The 18327-nt window shown below is 38.3% G+C and overlaps 2 protein-coding genes across 10 annotated transcripts in view; one reads left to right on the forward strand and one right to left on the reverse strand.

Moving 5' to 3' along the window:
- Positions 1-5386, reverse strand: part of FHIP2A (FHF complex subunit HOOK interacting protein 2A) — a 37286-nt gene extending 31900 nt beyond the window's left edge. For all 3 annotated transcript variants that reach the window (XM_026704833.2, XM_026704832.2, XM_087932704.1), the window contains exon 1: positions 3524-5386. In XM_026704833.2, the coding sequence (XP_026560618.1) occupies positions 3524-3568 (45 nt within the window). In that variant the 5' untranslated portion in view covers positions 3569-5386. The remainder of the gene's footprint in view (positions 1-3523) is intronic.
- A 7327-nt stretch (positions 5387-12713) lies between these two features.
- Positions 12714-18327, forward strand: part of ABLIM1 (actin binding LIM protein 1) — a 200855-nt gene continuing 195241 nt past the window's right edge. For 4 of the 7 annotated variants that reach the window (XM_087932695.1, XM_087932697.1, XM_087932698.1 and 1 more), the window contains exon 1: positions 12714-12969. In XM_087932695.1, coding sequence (XP_087788821.1) covers positions 12957-12969 — 13 coding nt within the window. In that variant the 5' untranslated portion in view covers positions 12714-12956. The remainder of the gene's footprint in view (positions 12970-18327) is intronic. The other 3 variants (XM_087932689.1, XM_087932690.1, XM_087932686.1) reach the window with 2 other exon arrangements.

Consider the following 18327-nt stretch of genomic DNA (forward strand, 5'->3'; position numbering starts at 1 on the left):
TCTAAAACTTGATGCAGCCACCTGGACCTGAATGTAGTCAGCCTTAGATCCGTGGGCCCACCCTGGAGTCAGTGAGGGATTGTCACCATCCCATGGAGTCAATGGATCCCCTCCAGCCCCATCCAGGCCACCACAGACGTCCCTGATGTGAGCAACTTTGAACTGACCACAACACTCCAGCCATGTCCCCCTCCGGGGCCCCAAGATCAACCCCAACCCTGATGCGGCCCTCAATAAAATCACGTTTGACACCCCTGACTTAACAGATTAATGCAAGTAAAATAAATATACACAAATTACAAATGTGTGAATAAATGGCCTGAATTTTCAGGATGTGAATATCAAAGCAGTGTATAGCAAGATCCTGAATCTATGGGAACTGTAAAGTTATGTTCCAGGTCCCACAATTATCCTCTTTTCCTGAAAACTTCATTTATCTTCCTTCTACAGCTATTATCTGTATACTTGGTGGCTATCCCTGGATCAGACTGATAGTGCTTCAGTCTTCTTCATATTGAAATTTTTTGGCTGGTGATATACAGAAATGCCCCATTTTCACCTTTGGATCATATTGGTTTTTCTGTTCTCTACTGTTCTTTTATGAACTAAGAGTAGGAGATTCTTGAACATAGCACTAGACATTACTTGCAATAAATAAATTGCATGCAGTCTTTTGCAGCACTAACATTTGCGGCACAACTGAAAATTCCACCATGAGAACACATTGTGAATGAATGTTCGTATGTAACCACAACAATCCATCTGTCATTCTTTGCTTTCCTAAAGTAACAAAGTCAAAACTAATGATACATTAAAAGCATTACATATTCTAAGGTTTGATCTCTATCAATTGCAGATATGAGAAACCATGGATAACCGGCAGTTACTCAGGGCACATAAATGGACTCAAATGAATTCTTAAATACGTGTGGTATCCAAACAGAAAAATGCTCTGCAGCATTAAACAATGTATTGAACAATGAGTCATGTTGTAACCTTAGAGTAAGAGGTAAATTTATAATTTATAATGTATAATCAGAAGCTATTTCTTTTCATCTTTTTTCTCCCTTCCTTGTAGTTTTAGCTTTCCCTTTGATTTCTTTCTTCCCTCCTCCATACATTTTATTAATTTGAATTAGTTTTTATCTTTTTTAAAACTTTAAAAATTATAAATATATTATAAAATTTTGTTTATAAAAAATATAAATATAAAAATATTACATATAAACATATACAGAAAGGAATTAATTCTGCATGCAACATAAACATCATGCTTCAGCATTAATCTAGATACTGCTAGTTCTTCTAGCAGAAATAATTCCTTGATCTATATAATCTACTCACAGAAAGCATACTTATATTAATGTTGTGTGTGCGCGCGTGCGCATGTGCCTTTATTATCACAATCAAACAGTATTCAAGGAAGCATTTCCTTTGCATAGGAAGAGATGATGCTATGTGTTCAGCATAGATCAACTGCAGGAGTAACCTGTGTGGATCCTACTGGCAAATTATTAATGCATGTGGGTGTCACACAACTGTCCTTTATGTCAATTCATATTTCTTTAGAGGCCACTATACTTGAATCTATACTTTGTAAGATGATAGTAGTTCATACTCTGTTAGGAACCAGGCCACACAGCTATAGGTGAACAGAAGGTGAGCAAGCAAAACCGAAACCGTCCACTGCTAATCCATGGAAAAACCAGTTCCTGGTGTCAAAAAAAACAGTTGGGGCTCACTGTTCTAGTATGCAGTCTTAATCAAGAACTTGTTAGCAAAATGTCCTACTAAGTTTAATACAATTTCCTGGTTAAAGTTAGTTAATTTCCATTGTCAATTTTTCAACCGTGACAAGGATGCATTTCCACTTGTGCCAGTCTTTTATATGAAAAATATATGCTTACATGGTAAAAACTATTTTACTACTGTAGTAATATGCTGCTTTCATTCCAACCTTTACACTAGCTTAGTTGACTCCTGTGATTAAATATGCCATCCAATAGAGCAACTAATGAATACCTTGGAAATTATATTCAAATACTGTTGTGTCTGTATCTACAAATATCAGAATCATGCAAGGTATGTTATTCCCTGTGACACACTGTGGAAGTAAAAATTGCACTTTAAAGAAATAAGACTGGAAGATCGTTGATGCTTTTCAACTTCGATGTTGAAGAAAACTCCTAAGAATATCATGGACAGCTAAGAAAACAAACTGACAGATAATTGAACAAATCAGTCCAGAGTTCTTATTTGAGACCCAAATAACTAGGCTCAGTTATCCTACTTTGGACACATTATGCAAAGAGCCAACTCTCCAGAAATACTCTTATGCTGGGAAAGGTAGAAAGAAACTAAAGAAGAGGATGACCAGAAGCAAAATGGATAGACTTTCAAAATTACAGAGATAATGAGTATACCTTTGGAGACATGAACAAACAGATTATAGATCGTTTTACAGAAATCTATGTGGTTACTAGAAGTTGAAAATGACTTGTTGGCACATAATGGATCCATCAATGATTAAAGTATATGAAGAAGCCAATGGTTCATAATCAAACAATACTCAAGCATAGCATAGTAGTGGTAGAGTCCTGAACCAATCTATGCTTCTGTCATCTTTTCAATTTCTATGCTGAATGTGCAACAGGGGACTTTGTCCCTTTTATGTCCAGCAGAGAACTTGGATCGATCATCAAAGTTCAAATAATCCTATTCCTGCCAAAAACCACCTAGGGTTTTATAAGCATATGTTATTAGGAGCCAGATGTGAGCCATCAAACTTCCTCATCTCTACACTTTTGCTCCCTAGGGGAACATCTTTAAAATGAAGGATCTGGTGATCTCATAGCAGATCAGGTCAGTTGACTCTTCAAAGCACATCCTGCACTGGAGGAACAAGGTCCTCCTCTGAAAATGAAAAACTCACATATAATACAAGCTATATTTTGTGGTAAGGTCTGTTCTGCTATTGTCCTGAAGGCTTCTGGTGATCAAAAAATAGCACTGCACCCATTTTAATTGTCTAATTGTTTTTTTATTGCAAAACAAGTACCTTTTTATTTACCAGAGCCTTTTAGCTAGTTTTTATTTGGCTACACTTTTTTGTTTCAACATAAACATTTGCCTATTGGATTATCCCTCCCGTAGCCCAGGCCCAGAAGCATAATTGAAGAGAAATATAAAATATTTCAAATAAACGAATAAATAAAGAAGTGTCACTGAGCTATGTAGCCGAGTTCAACAGGGACTGGAAGAAAAAAAGGAAGCAAGAATTATATCGTCAAGTTCTTATATTCTACTTTGCCATCTGAAACCGGGTGTCTCCCCCGTTCTTCCCCAACAGGAAAACATAAACAAGTTAAAATTATTAAGTGATCTGCGGGAGAAAGGCGAAGACAGGAGAGGGACAGGAGAGGGAAACCAAGAGTAGGCCCAGAAAAACGAGTCCCCCCACCCCCCCGGCTTAGGCCCGAGGTAAGCCCCGGCCTTGCGTGGTGGGCGCTTCCGGTGGCCTTACCGCTTCCACGGCGTGCTGCAGGATGGAGGTGAACTTGGAGAACATCTTGTCCCTGGACTGGAGCAGCCGCTGCCGGGAGGATCTGGAGAGCTCTTCGATCCGCCGCCTCCGCTCCAGGGTGAGGGCTGCATGCGGCTGACCGGACAGCGGGGATGGGATCGGTTAGCGAAGCAAGACGGGCTGCTTCCACCTTCTGCCTGCCGCAAGGAGACACCGTGGCACTGACGGGGGAGGACACCCACCCGCGCCGGGCTTCGGCGACGGAGCCCGGAAGCCGAGCGCTTTCGCCCGGCGTCGTTGCTTCTGCTCCCTCCCCTCTCAGGGGCCTTCTAAGAGCCGATACCTCCACGGCCGCCGCTGCTGCAGCGCCTTAGCCAGAAGCCGCTTAAGCAGCAAAACTTACGAGGGCTCCGAGAAACAAAGAACGACACAGCGCAGCTTCTTTTCGGGTCTTCTTGCCGGAGCCAGAAATCAGGAGGCGTCTAGCACCTTCTCAGATTCGGTTTCATCGAAGTTTTCGTCAGTTGCAGCTCACTCCCCAAAACATCCTCTTTTCTCATTTGTGGGTGGCATTTAGGATTTCCTTCAGCAGAGTCTATATATTAGTCCTTAAAACTGTGGTTTGCTTTCAAATTTCCCTTTACTACTTTCCAAGAGAAAGTACTGTTAACTGATGAAACAACTTTCTGTTCTCCCCCACTCCCCACCCTTGTTTTGAGGTGTATGTTTTACCTACGAATTTTATCTGTCTATGACAAGGATCCTTAAACAGAACACTGGTAATCCTTGATGTACAACCACAATTGATCCCTGGCTTTTCATTGCTAAGAGAGACAGTTGTTAAGTGAATTTCCCCCATGCTACCGATTTTCTTGCCACAGTTAAGTGAATCCTGCAGTTGGTAAGTTAGTAACATGATTGCTAAGTGAATCTGGTTCCTTATTGATGTTGCTTGTTAGAAGGTCACAAAAGGTGATATGACCCTGGGATACTGTAACCATCAGAAATATGAGTCACTTGCCATTTTGATCATGTTTTGATTATGGGAATACTGAATTTTGATCATGTTTTGATTATGGGAATACTGCAAAGGTCATAAATATGAAAAATGGTCATAAGTCACTTTTTTAGTGCTGTTGTAACTTTGAATGGTCACTAAATGAGCTGTTGTAAGTCAAAGACTCCCTGTAATCATGGTAAATGAAAAACTTAAGTAGGGTTTGAATCTTGTTAGCACATGGAAGAATTTTATTGGCTAGATTGGGGAATAAATCACACACACACACACACACAAAACCATATGGATGTGTCTAATGCAGACATCAGAGAATTAAACTCAACTTGAAGGAGTGTTTAAGGAAATGTGTGATAATGCCTAGGTTGATTAAAATGGAATAGATTTTTAGAAAAAACAAAACAGCAAGCAGGGGTTAGGACAATTTGATATGCTTCAGAGTGAGGGCCTCCAGCTTTGGTCAATGTGTGCTCTATGTCTGTGTATTTCTGTATCAGATGGTTTTGGGTAATGCTTTTAGTTCTCACCCAGAACTAAACGTTGAAAATTTCCAGATGTAGGTGGCTCCTGACACCCACAGCAACTAAGTCACACTAAGGTTGAACCCATTGCTCCCTATCCCAATCTCCATAGCCTTGTGTGTATGCGGCTGTCATAACTTCAAAAACAGGTCATAAGTAGCTCTAAGGAATTCTGTCTTAACTTTGAACTGTCATTAAGTAACCAATTGTAAGTCAAAAACTATGTATACTTGCTTCTGTTAAGTGACAATTTTGATTCAATGGCTACTAAGTTTGTAGAAAGTGCAATAATTTTGACTGCAACAAATCTCCATAAATTATGAACTATTGTGTACCATGGATTTTTCCATATTTGTAAATATAACATTGGACACTTATTGAATCAATGGATAGGATAAAGAATTTCAGAATTCAGTTCAGCTTGAAAAGTAATGTTTTCCCCATCTTGCATACAGTTTGAGTTATCTCAGCTTTTTGCAAATTATCCATATTAAGTGTTATTCTTTGAATTATTTCATGCTACTGCTAGTAGTGTTTCTATAGATCCATGCTATTAGGTGTTTTGGGTGAACTCAGTTTTGAAGCTCCTAAGCCTTATGCTTCTTACTGAGTTTTTCTAAAAAGTGGTAATAAACTTATAAAATTAATTTTAATTATGTCAACTTTGAAAGAACACGCAAAAATCCCCCATTCTTATAAATCAGTGGAGGGTGTCTGTAAAAATAGTTTATTTTTATCTTAAAATGAATTTAATGTAACAGCAAAACTTTGGCCACAGTGAGCACTGCAGAGAATAAGGATTAGTTACAATTATATTGCTGATGGATATGGAAACCAAGAACAGGAACCCCAATGTATATAATCTGACTTTATCACTGGATTTGGGTTTAAAATCCACAGGATAATTTTTAAAAGGTTAAACTTGTAGATTAAGGATGCATGTGTTATGGTTGCCTAAATCCCAATTTTTTGGAATTTATCAACATTTATGCCATTTTAATGCATCAAAATGTTGATGTTAACATGATATTATATTGAAAGGATAAATCTACAGGGAATTATGCTGATAATTGTTGAGCTCTTTCAGCATTTGAATAGGCTTTTTTAAAGGAAGGTCATGGAAGATACATAACTGAATAAATTCATTTTGATTTCTTTTTTTCCTCAAATATCTGCACCCCAGCCTATTCAGTGAAAATAATCAGTATACTACCCTTTATAAATATCTAGTGATTCGTGAAGTTGTTCATTAGTTACATTATTAGTTACAGTGTAAACAAAATACAAAATGGAAGTCTATCAAGAATTCTCTGATTATGAGGAAATACATCAGGGGAAAAAATAAATCAGATATTGCCCTGCAGATGGCAGTAGATTTACACATTTTAAAGTGGATGATATTAACCTCTACAAAGGGAGTTTGTGTTTTGAAGCAAAGCTACATGATTTATATAAAATATATAAAAGACTGTGGGTGTGAAATTGAATAAATGATTAAAAAATGGGAGAAATATGTAAAAAAAATGCCAGGAAAATTCTTTTGCCCTTAGGATTTGTTTTTCATACCAGTCAGTCATTAGCCATTGCCTAGGCCAAATGGAGATTTTTAAAATCTAGAATGTCCAGACTGTATTTGAAGCATCACAAAGAAAGACTTCTTTAATTCACCAAAATAATGAGAAGGGGAATGTACAGCACAACCAGACTTGCAGAACTGTTGTAACAAATCTCAGCTTAGTTTAGCTTTTCTGCAGGACTGAAGGATTTGTTATTAAAAGCAGATGAGTGAAATAAGTCACAATACCTCTGATAAGGGACTTCAACAAAATGATACTGAGATGCAAATAGTGGCAGAAATGAAATATGATGGTAACACGACCTGGTTGATTGTGAGTTTGAAACAAGACTGCTGACTTTGATTTTAAACTAGAGAATTTTGAGAGAAGGAATAAAAGAAAATTGGGGTACAGCAGGAAAGATTGGAAATGGGGCATTTGTAGGAGACTTAAACTGAATTATTTTTATTATTTTTTGTATGTAGACTTTAGCACAATGTCTAAGGCGTCCTTAGAGAACCTAACTCAGCTTCAATAAAAATGGCCTAATAACAATCTTGCCTCTGCAGAAGTCAGCCCAAGCCAAAATGACAATGAAAGGCAAGTGACCACCAGTGATCAGTGAGGGGGAAGCATGCCCATATTAATTAGGAGTAGGAAAAGAAGAAGAAAAAATGCTACATCAAAACTGATACGATAGTTTTAGGCTGAGATGCAGGCAGGTTTTGAGGGCAGAGCAAGTAGTAAAAATTTGTGGGGCATGAGCTGTTACAATTAGAGAAGAACATAAAGATAAACCCCAAAGCACTTAGATGTTCTATCACTGGATGTTCTTCTGGTTTTGATTAATGAGATTTACATGTTTTTATCGTTTGTTGATGAGATGCTTATGTACCCTAGTTTTTCAACCTGTGATAGAACATTCATCTCTAAAGAAAGCCCAAAGCCGCTTGAGTTTGAAATATTTTCTTAATTTGTGTCACAAGCATCTTCAAATTATAGACATATAATGTTCAACATTGAGTGTCAGCTTTGGAAGCCATATTAGCACTAGAAGTTTCTACACTGCCACATTCCTGTGCCTGGGAAATTGGGAAGGGGGATTTTGTAGAGTGGGTGTAGTTAGATATAATACCATTCTTCTTTACAGTCAAGGTCATGTTATTCCTGCACCTGGATGAGGAGTGGTTTAAGAGATGTCTCAAGAAGGAATGGAGGGTGATTGGGCCATGTGATGGAGTGATGGATGCAGGGAATGGATTTTGTGATTTTTAATTATTGGAGGAAAACCCAGAACTTCTAGATTCAGGTTTTCCCAGATGTGCCAGTATAACAACTCTAATAAAATGGAACTTTGAGAAAATGCCTGTCTCAGAGTTTTGGTGTTGGAGTTTGTTTTCCTGGAATGCTGGAAATGACAGCGAGCAGATTAAATAAGTATAAAATATATCGTAAAATATATTACATATAAAATTATGAAAAATAAATAGGATTAAGGGTAGATAACATTCACCCAGTATCAGGCCACATTAGCAGCATTTTCTTTTGCCAACATCAGATCTTCCTCTATATATGTTGAAGGACATTGTACTATATACACCATAGCATGTGTGAGATGAATTGTTCTTTTCAACATTCACATGTTCTATAGGGAAGACACATTTTCTTAGATTGTCTTTGATCTTTCTACCTGGCGCAATCTGTTTTGCAATTTCCACATAGGTCAAAGTTATTTTTAACCAGATGGCAGTTGTGTGGTTGTGCCAAGTTGTCCTGTTGCTCCTTACTAATTTTCCATAGTTCCAGGGCTGCCTGTAGCTGTTGCTTGATGGGAGGGAGGGAAGTTTTGAGGAAATTATTTCTCGACTCAGTCTTAACTTTGGAAGTTGATGGCAAAATAATATGTTTCTGCAGTTATCGCTTTAACTCACTCTTTCTGTGCAGCAATTTCCCAGCTGAACTTTGGAAGGGGATACCAGTTAGATAATGTGTCTTTTGTATTTAGGTTAGTTTTAGACACCTTGATGATCAGTCAGTCTCATTTTTTCCTTTAGGGCCACATCCACCTATTTTGGATGTTTCAACCTGAAGCAAAGAGAACTAGCATATTCTACAACAGAGTAACATAGATCTAATGTGAAAATTCTGTGGAAGTGTGGTTGGGCAGCCATCTTTATTTTTCTCAGAATGTTGTTCCTAGCTGATATTTTATGTTTGATATTAAAATAATGATTCTTAAAGGTAAGTGTGAAATTCAGAGTTACTCTAACTTTAGGGTAGTGAAATGTTCTAGGCTGATACATTCTATCATACCTGCAGTGTTCTTGATGTCTCTTTTTTTTTTCAAATGGAAAGCCCAGAGTTGTATTTTCAGCTGGTTTGGTTTCAGCTGGTTATCGCTGTAGTATGTAGCCATTAGATTCAGACCCTTGGTCTTTTCCTTGACAGCTTTGAAAGTTACACTCTGTACTGCTATTGCCAGATCATTGGCATAAGCAATTTTCAATAAAACTGGTTTATTCAAAATAGTCAAGTAATATAGTAATCACTGGGCAATGTCAAGAACCTATGGGTGAAGCCAACACAGATCTTCACATTATATGATATTCTAAGTACTATTGTCTAATTGAATATTTATTTTACAATCATCAATATAAAGAACTAGAACAGTGTTTTTAAAACTACGCAAATTTAAGATATGTGAACTTCCTGGCCTCACCCTGTTATCACCCTGTTATCCTTTGGCAGTTTAAGCCAGTTTTATTTCAAACTCTCCTATCTTTGGGCTTTCTTTAGACCGTCTCCATCACAGCAAAGTCTAAAAAATACTGAACTAGATGTTATCTTTAGAAGAAACTGCAGAGAAATTGCAACACATTGGCAATAGCTTATCAAAGCCAGAGCTGCTCAGTAAACTACTCCTTGATGTTACTCTAACAGCATGGCTCTTCTTATATAAACATGGGGAAACTCAAATGGCTGTTATTATCTTTATCCTTGAGTACAGCAGAACTGGACACACATTTCTGATATATATTTCAAAGCTTCCTTTGAACACAGGGCAGATGCTATTGTGAAGAATGTAGGTCTTGCCAGTGTTACTTGTCTAGAAATTCAGCTTTGCCCTCATATGAAGCAAAAAGAATGCAAAGCAAACAGTTTATTTAATTTTATTTTAATTTTATTTAATTTTATTTAATTTTATTGATTGATTGATTGATTGATTGAATTTATATTGCTGCCTATTCATCCATGGTGACTCAAGGTGCCATACAGAATATAAAGCCAATGACAACAACAAAAACCAATTTGGTTCCCACGAAAAGTTGTATATTTTATCTAATTATTTTAAAATGTAAGTAAAAGTCTCAATATTCAAAATTTGTATGTCATAGTTTTCCAGTTTCTAATTTGGTACCTTGACCATTACACCAAACTGGTTCTCCTAATATTTTGCAGGGAAAGAAAGCCCAAATAGTCAAATTGGCCATGCAAGCAAAATCCTCCACTTTTGCATGGGCATCAAAATTGCACGTGTGTGCAAAAAGACAGGTTGATCATGCAGTTGTGACGTCCATTATGACTTCTTAAAAACTCTCCTGGGATATCTCTGAGAATATATCTGCTGCTGAATTTCCTTTACAGAAGGGCTGAAGGTAAGACATTGAATTTAACTAACATAAAAGTTTTTCTGTTTCTTTAGCATGAGATAGTGGTAATGTATTTTATGCTAAGAGTGGCATAAACCATGAATTTCTGGACAAGATTTCAGTCCTCTTAATTTATTTCCAACAGAACTTTGTCTTTGCCAGTTGTAACAAAATATTGAGTTAATCTATAGTCATGAGGGAGAAAGCCAACACTTGCAAAGTCAATATCATAATGGATTTTTCAAATACTAATTTGAGTCTGTATCTCAAATGGCACAGTCCAATCCAGGCTTTTAATAAATTGGGATAGTTTCTAGACTTATTAAATTTGGCTGCACATCTAAGCAGACAGAATGGTGCCCTCAGAAATATTGATTTAATCATTATGAAAAATCTACATACTGTGCCATAAAGCAGATAATGTACTGTAAAACAACTACTTTAGATAATGTACTGTAAAGCAACTACTTTAGTTGCTCTGAAGTTTTTGATTGTATATATGATATACCTATTACCATTGCAGGTAAAAGGGTGTGCTTTTGGTAGTCCTTGATTTATGACCAAAAATGAGCCCAAAATTTTTCATTAGGTGAGACATTTGTTAATGAGATTTGCCCCATTTTACAACTGTTCTTGCCATAGTTGTTAACTTCATCACTGCAGTTGATAAGTTAGTAACCTGGTTAAGTGAAACTGGCTTCCCCATTTACTTTGCCTGCCAAAATGTTGCAAAAGGTAATCACATGACTTTGGGACACAGCAACTGTCTTAATTATGAACCAATTGCCCAGCATCTAGATTTTGATCACATTATCATGGGGACACTACAAAGATTGTTAACTGTGAACTATTGTAAGATGAGGACTACATGTACCTTGAATCTTAAGGTATTGTTTTGGACCAGATGTCAAGGCTTGGACTAGATTTTCTACATATTTGAATGACCTGTTTTGTTCAGTGATGTTAATTCTGATAATGTATAAAGGAAACTCTTGAAAACATAATTTTAAGTTTTTGTGTTTTTTAAAATAATTGATAAGATTATCTTCTCTATCGTATGATGAAAGAGCCCAAAGGAATTGTCTAATGCCAACTTGGAAAATAGAAAAGACTGCGATATTGCATGTGTACTGGCTGAACCTGGTTTATTTGCAATTTGTTTCATTTGCTGATATGACAGCCATACATCACTTAACAATGGGACCAACTGTTTAACCAAAATAACATTCACTGTGGACTTTATATATGTGCCACAATGCATGTATGTGTATGTGCGTATGTGTGCATATTTGCAAAATGTTATCATGCAGTTTGATTAGGCCCTTCTGTTATTGTAGTAGCCAATAAAATATGAATTGCTAATTGCAACATTTGTTGGATGTATGTCCCACTTTTTCTCTATCAATCCAAGATGGCATACATAATATTTCTGCCTTCACCTATGGGAATAGCATTCATCTGTGAAATTGAGTAGGTTGAGAGAAAGTGATTGGCCTCTACAGTAAGGTCATCAGTGGCCTAAAAGACCTTGACCTGGGTATCCCTGGTCTTACTTAATATCCTAACTAGTGCATCACACACCACCTGACATTACTGTTATCAACTCTACAATGGTATTCTGGCCATGAATTTATCTTGAGAAAATATATCCACCTGGAAGCTCTTGAGGGATTAAAGTTTTGCTATTTGTGCAGACCTGTGCAATAGTAGCCCAAGATGACATTCCATCTTGAAAAATGCAACCCATCAGCGAAGTTTCATCACAGGAGGTGTTATTCGCTGGTTGTGCTTTAACTGATGAATTGCCACATACTGGAGGTCATGTCCCAAACTGTAAAACCTCCATGACAGAGAGGGGGACAACGGATTTTGTAAAGGCTCTGAAAGGCCCAGAATGCAAAATAATTATTTGAACATTTCCCCACTTTTCTCATTTCAAGTTACCTTAATGTAAGTTTCTTTCCTCCATTATTCTTTGTTCATTGAAAACAATACCATGCCATTTGTATGGGGAAACCTGTATATGTAGAATATGGCTTGCTATTATATTTTAACTGGTTGAAACTACTTTGAATGCCAAACACTGATCAAACTGCCGTACCCATCATTGCGAAAACAGTTTATACTGGCGGAGGTTCCTTCATTGTGTGCACCTGGAGCCGCCCCTCCCCTTTCAAAAACACCGCGGATGACTGTAGTACCTGTTGCTTGCTCGATGCAAGCGGCATAAATGTCCTGAATTGCCCTCAGATTAAAAAATAAAAAAATCAGACTTGGCTTCTTTCTCCGGCTGTTAAGCCAGAATTCATTCCGGAATGCTCATATTGCATGAAGGAACGAACAGGCAAATCGCCTCCCCGCTCTTCCGCAGGAGGCCCCAGCCACGAATCGGTGGACCGGCAAAGGCGGTTGTTTTCAGCCAGACCCGAGTGGTGCTGCAGCGCCAGGGGAAGCGGCAAATGGCCCCGCCCAGGCCCAGCCGGTCGCCGCTCGCAGTGGCTGCAGCGGTCGGCTGTTGTGCTAGTCCGCGGCGCTCCCTCGCTTTGAGACGCAGACAGGTACCCCGCCCTCTCGCTCGCAGTCCCGGCGGCACATGGGGAGATGCTTCTCGGCTGCGGCCGGTTAATGTCGGGGAGGGGGCTTCGGTTCTTGCCCTCGCCGCCGCCGCCTCTCTCTCGGTCCACCTGAGCCATGTCCGCCAGAGGTGAGTGAGCATCTGGGTCGGGACAGGAGATTGGATCAACCTCTTTTCAGCCAGCGAATGCTTCCAGATAAGGCCAACTCTCCGCCTCTTTCGCATCTCCCTCTCCCTGGGCCGGTAGTTACATTCACGTATGCCCCCCCTTTACCCCCCCTCCACCTTTCCCTGCAATATGCACCTGCTGTGCCTAAGAACTTCGCTCTGCCTTCCCTTTAATTTTGCATTTGGTTGATCTTTTGAGGGAGGCGAAGAAGAGCTAAGCTTGAGAGAGCCTTGAAGTCAATATTTGGGTTAACACCACAGCTCTCTTTTGTGAATGCGAGGAAGCCTGGCCTGGCCTGGGAACCTACCTTCCCTAGAGGTGGGGTGAGATTTTGCGTCCATTCCACCCTTCTTGGGACCACTGTTTTTACAGGGTTGATGGAAAAACCTCAGGGATTGATGCACCAAGATACTTAAAGCTGCAGTGAATCCCTTTGGGGAAGTGGGAGGGAGAATAGAGAAAGGGAAAAAAATCACAATCACTTTGGAGCTTTACCAGGCTGTCTTTTTTTTTTTTTCTAAGAAGAAAATCTTTTTTGTGAAGAATTTGGGAGGTAGAATTTTGCACTGATAGGAAGAAATAATACCAGTATGTTTCCCTTTTTGAGCTAAGTAAAGAAGCTGGCGCAGTGATTTTAGTCAGTTGAAGCCTTGCAGATACTTGTTTTAATGAAATGTTAGGTATTATTGAATAAGGAACTTATTCCCGGAAATGCTTATAGTATTTATAAACAGTTTTTATTATCCGGATATAAAAATATTATAATTTTAATGTATTTTTCAACAGAAGCCTTTTGCACACTTTCCTTGCACCCAATCAGAAATCCTTTTAAATATAGATGCATAGGACTGTGATGTAAAGAAGCCCAGATACAAAATCCTTCTTTGGAACTGGGACATAAGATCTGTCTTATATGTTGTGTTATAAGGACAGAAAGGATTTTCTTATTCTGAGAAATCAGTGCGCTTGATATTTCTAGCCGTGTACACTTTATGTAAGATCTTTTCAGTGTGTGTATTTGTAAAGAAATAACAAAACCAGAGACACGTTTCTCTGATTTCCACTGCACCCATTTGCTTTATTTAACTTGTACTGTGATTTTTGTTTCAATCATAACTGAACAAGGTAGAATCTGCCGTGGCCAGAACAAAACTCCTATAGAAATCTGCAAATACTCATTTGTCTGCAAATTCATGGGTGTGGCTATGCTTGGAATTGAAAAAAGAAAAGGTGGAGACATAGGAGGAACTTTGCATATTCTGACCAGGCTCCTTAATATTGCCTAGCTTCCTCTAAGTTTTGTGATGTCACAGTACTGACTCAGCTGAAATTTAAAAGCACATTTAGTTAATTTATTTTGGGGATGGGTGGGATGCTGGTGAATTCCTCTTGATTTATATAACTTGCATATCAAGAGCTCTTAACCTTCAGTTGTTTCATCTTTCTGAAGAGATATCTGTTTAATCCTTGAATGGAAAATCTTGTGCCACTTTTTGTTTCTAACATCTATTGCTAGCTAGCTGTAGAATTGCAAGACCATGTTCTACCATTGCAGAAACCATACTGTAAAATTATTGTAAAATAGGGTAAATTGAAGCAGATCTTATTACTAGAGAGGTGAGTACTCTAGACTCCTTTCAATGTTTTTGCATTTTTGCAAGAAATAAGTGGGGGGGGGGGGGCATTAGATGTCATGTATTATGCTTCTCAGCTGTCCAACATACTGGAAATATAAAGCTCAACCATGCGTATCAACATTTTTGTATAATGTAGACATATAGCAGTAAACTCAAGTCTTTTAAGACAAGATTTTATATCCTTGTGAATTGAGATTTTAAAAATATTCAAAATACCGAATAAATTTAACATACTTTGATTATAACATAAAGCATCACATTAGGATGTAGTAACTTTGAAAGCTTTAAGGGAATGGTTTTGGTATCTTTAAATATAAAGAGTTTAGAAAGAGAAATATGAAGTATCATGTTGGAGCCAATTTGGAAAGCAAGGGCTAACTGCAGTTCCAAAGAGGGCATATTCAGCATTTTTGGAGAAATCTGTCAAGCCTTTGGGAAGCAGACTGTAAAATTCAAGTCAGGTTTATATTGGGAGCCCTTGCTATTTTGTTAATCAGGTCTAATTGACTATGGTGTTGTAGTAGCTACTGAGATCCTATAGATGGTGCTAGATGTAGCAGCAAACTGCAGTGTTTCTGATGCCTATGGGGGTCTCTTTGTTACTACATGATCTCATCCTCTATCTGTTGGGTTGGAAAGTCCCGGACTTTCCAGACATATAGGTGATCTCATTTACTAACATCACCACTAGTCTTAAGGGTTGGTTGGGAGGTTGTACCAATGTGGATGGGAGGTTTCACCCAGGTGGGATCTATTCTCCAATCCAAATGCGGTATCTATGCTACTCTTTCTTGCTTGTAAAAATGGTATAAAAGAATAAAAGCTGCCCAGGCAGTCAGACATCTTGGCACCCTGCACAATGACTGGTCTTTGAAACCCATCATGGTATTGAACAAGAATATTAGTCTGTGGGACATTTGCTAATGCATCCTCCTGATGATCATGCTGCTTCTTGCCTTAATAACACTCCTTCAAAAAGAGAAATAATAAGATATAACAGCCAGGAAATACTATTACAAATCCATCTTCTGTGGTCTTTGGCTGCCAGTTCCAGATTCAGATGTAAGCATGAGTGATGTATGGGATTAGTGGTCTAGGTATTCGCAACAATTTCTTTTATTAAAGCTATATCAGTTTAAATTGTCATTTTTTAAAAAAAGATATATTTACATCCTCCAGTTATATGCACCAGAACCACCAGACTGAGGTTTCTGCAAACATAGGACAAAAATCAGGGTTTGTTTGTATACCAGAACATTCAGGATCCTTGGTAAGAATAATCAAACTTTATTAAAATCCTTAGTTGCCTGTAGATGAGATCAGAACTATTTGGGCTATAATCTTTGACGGAGTCAAATGGTAATTTCAGTAAGCTCCAACAATCTATAGACTGTACAGAAAGACCATTTAAAGATTGACATATTATTGGAAAACTTGTTTTGTCCATTTTAAAATACAGTTTCTTGGTTTACTTAGCTAACCTGGATTGGCATGTTGCGCCAAACCAGGTGTCTGGATTAAGTACTGGTAAACTCTGCCATCTGGTGTTTTCATCATCAGGTTGTTGTAGAAGACAAAATAACACAGCTCTTCTTTGGCTCCCATCACTTATTCACCCCTGTTGGTATATGGAAATGGAGGGCAGAAATAGTATGGGAAGATAACAGATAATCATAGTTGGAAGGGACCTTGTAGGTCATCTAGTCCAATCCCCCTGCCCAAGCAGGAGACCCTACACCATTTCTGACAAATGGCAGTCCAATCTCTTCTTGAAAGTCTCAAGTGATGGCGCTCCCACAACTTCCGAGGGCAAGCTGTTCCATTGGTTGATTGTTCTCACTGTCAGAAAGTTTCTCCTTATTTCCAGGTTAAATCTCTCCTTGTTCAGTTTCCATCCATTATTCCTTGTCTGGCCTACAGGCGCTTTAGAAAATAGCTTGACCCCTTCCTCCCTGTGGCAGACCCTCAAATATTGGAAGACCGCTATCATGTTTCCCTGGTCCTTCTCTTTACTAGACTAGCCATGCCCAATTCCTGTAACCGTACTTCATATGTTTTAGTCTCCAATCCCTTAATCATCCTGGTTGCTCTTCTCTGTACCCTCTCCAGAGTCTCAACATTTTTTTTTTATAATGTGGTGAACAAAACTGGATGCAGTACTCTAGGTGTGGTCTTACTAAAGCCTCATAGAGTGGTATTAATACCTCACTTGATCTTGATTGTATCCCTCTGTTAATACAATTTAGGATTGCTTTAGCTTTTTTGGCTGCTGCTGCACATTGCTGGCTCATATTTAGCTGGTTGTCCACTAAGATTCCAAGATCCCTCTCACAGTTACTGCTATTGAGCCTGGTTTCACCCAGTCTGTGTGTGTACTATTGGTTTTTCTTGCCTAAGTGTAGGACTTTACTTTTCTCTATATTGAATTTCATTTTGTTAGATACGGCTCAGTGTTCTAGTGTGTCAAGATCCATCTGGATCTTGAGCCTGTCTTCTTGGGTGTTAGCTATTCCTGCCAGCAGAGATTAAGCTAATCTTTCCTTTGTCCATAATTGTTATGACCTTAACCACTTACCACCACTTTTTATTTTATAGAATTATATATTTTTATTTTTAAAAGGATGTGAAGGATGTGATAACTAGCCAGGAAGTTTGTAAAAATGAACAATACTGTAATGTGATGGCATATCAACTGACTACAAACTGAGTTAATAGCTTATCTGTAACTTGTACAAAATACATCTTATAATAAGCTGAACTGTGTTATACTTCCCCTTCTGGCCAAGTAAGCAGCAGAATAAATATTGATCAAGACCGAATAATATACAACTTAAATAATGAATAGTACTGCAAGCCAATCAACTGCCTTGAGGTTTTCAGAGAAAGAAGAGAAGTGCACAACCGGAATAGTTGATTTAAGCACAAGCTTCCTATAGGTATATTTAAGCAAGAAAATAAGTTGGCAGGACTTGACAGGATTTCCAGCAAAATGCCATCCATAAATGTGTTCCTATTTTACTAACCCAGTGACTTAGATTTGTAGCTCCACCTACTGCTTTAATTAGCTTTGCAAATCTTCCAGCTATAGGAATTGAAATCTATATATCTTCACAGCAGTGCTACATAGTTTCAATTGGGGAGTCTCTGGACTTATCTCTGGACTTATGACTGTAAGTTTTCACATTTTTATAGTTGTTTCACCAGGCAACCAGGAAGTGTAGTTGTTCACATATCAGTTATGTCAATTAATCTCAGTTTCATGGCCAAGAAGCTCATGATGGGAAAAATAAGTCCAGGAATTAAACTATAGTATGTATTAAAAGGGAAATTCACTTTCTTGTTGATTAAAGATACTCTGTTCTAGTGTGGTAATTGAGGATCTTAAAATGACGATGGGCTTACACTCCAGGCAAGCCTGAAAGCTTAGCTGATGTCTTTCAGTGAGGGGTTAGCAACATATCTATAGGCCTAGGGAATATTTTTAATTGTTATGGAAGGGAATTATATTTGATAATTCACAGTTCCTTAAATGGAAAGACAACATCAAAGATACATTACAACAACATCAACTAACAATGGTTGAGGCTGCCAGAAGAGCAAGAACCAGAACTTTGTATCTCCCTTGACATCTTGAAGTGGTAAAAGAGGAGAAGCCTAAAGAGGAGGAGGAGGAGGAGGAGG

Source organism: Pseudonaja textilis, chromosome 4 (genome assembly GCF_049901715.1).
Source record: "Pseudonaja textilis isolate UNSWEBS1 chromosome 4, rPseTex1.2, whole genome shotgun sequence".
Lineage (NCBI taxonomy): Eukaryota > Metazoa > Chordata > Lepidosauria > Squamata > Elapidae > Pseudonaja > Pseudonaja textilis.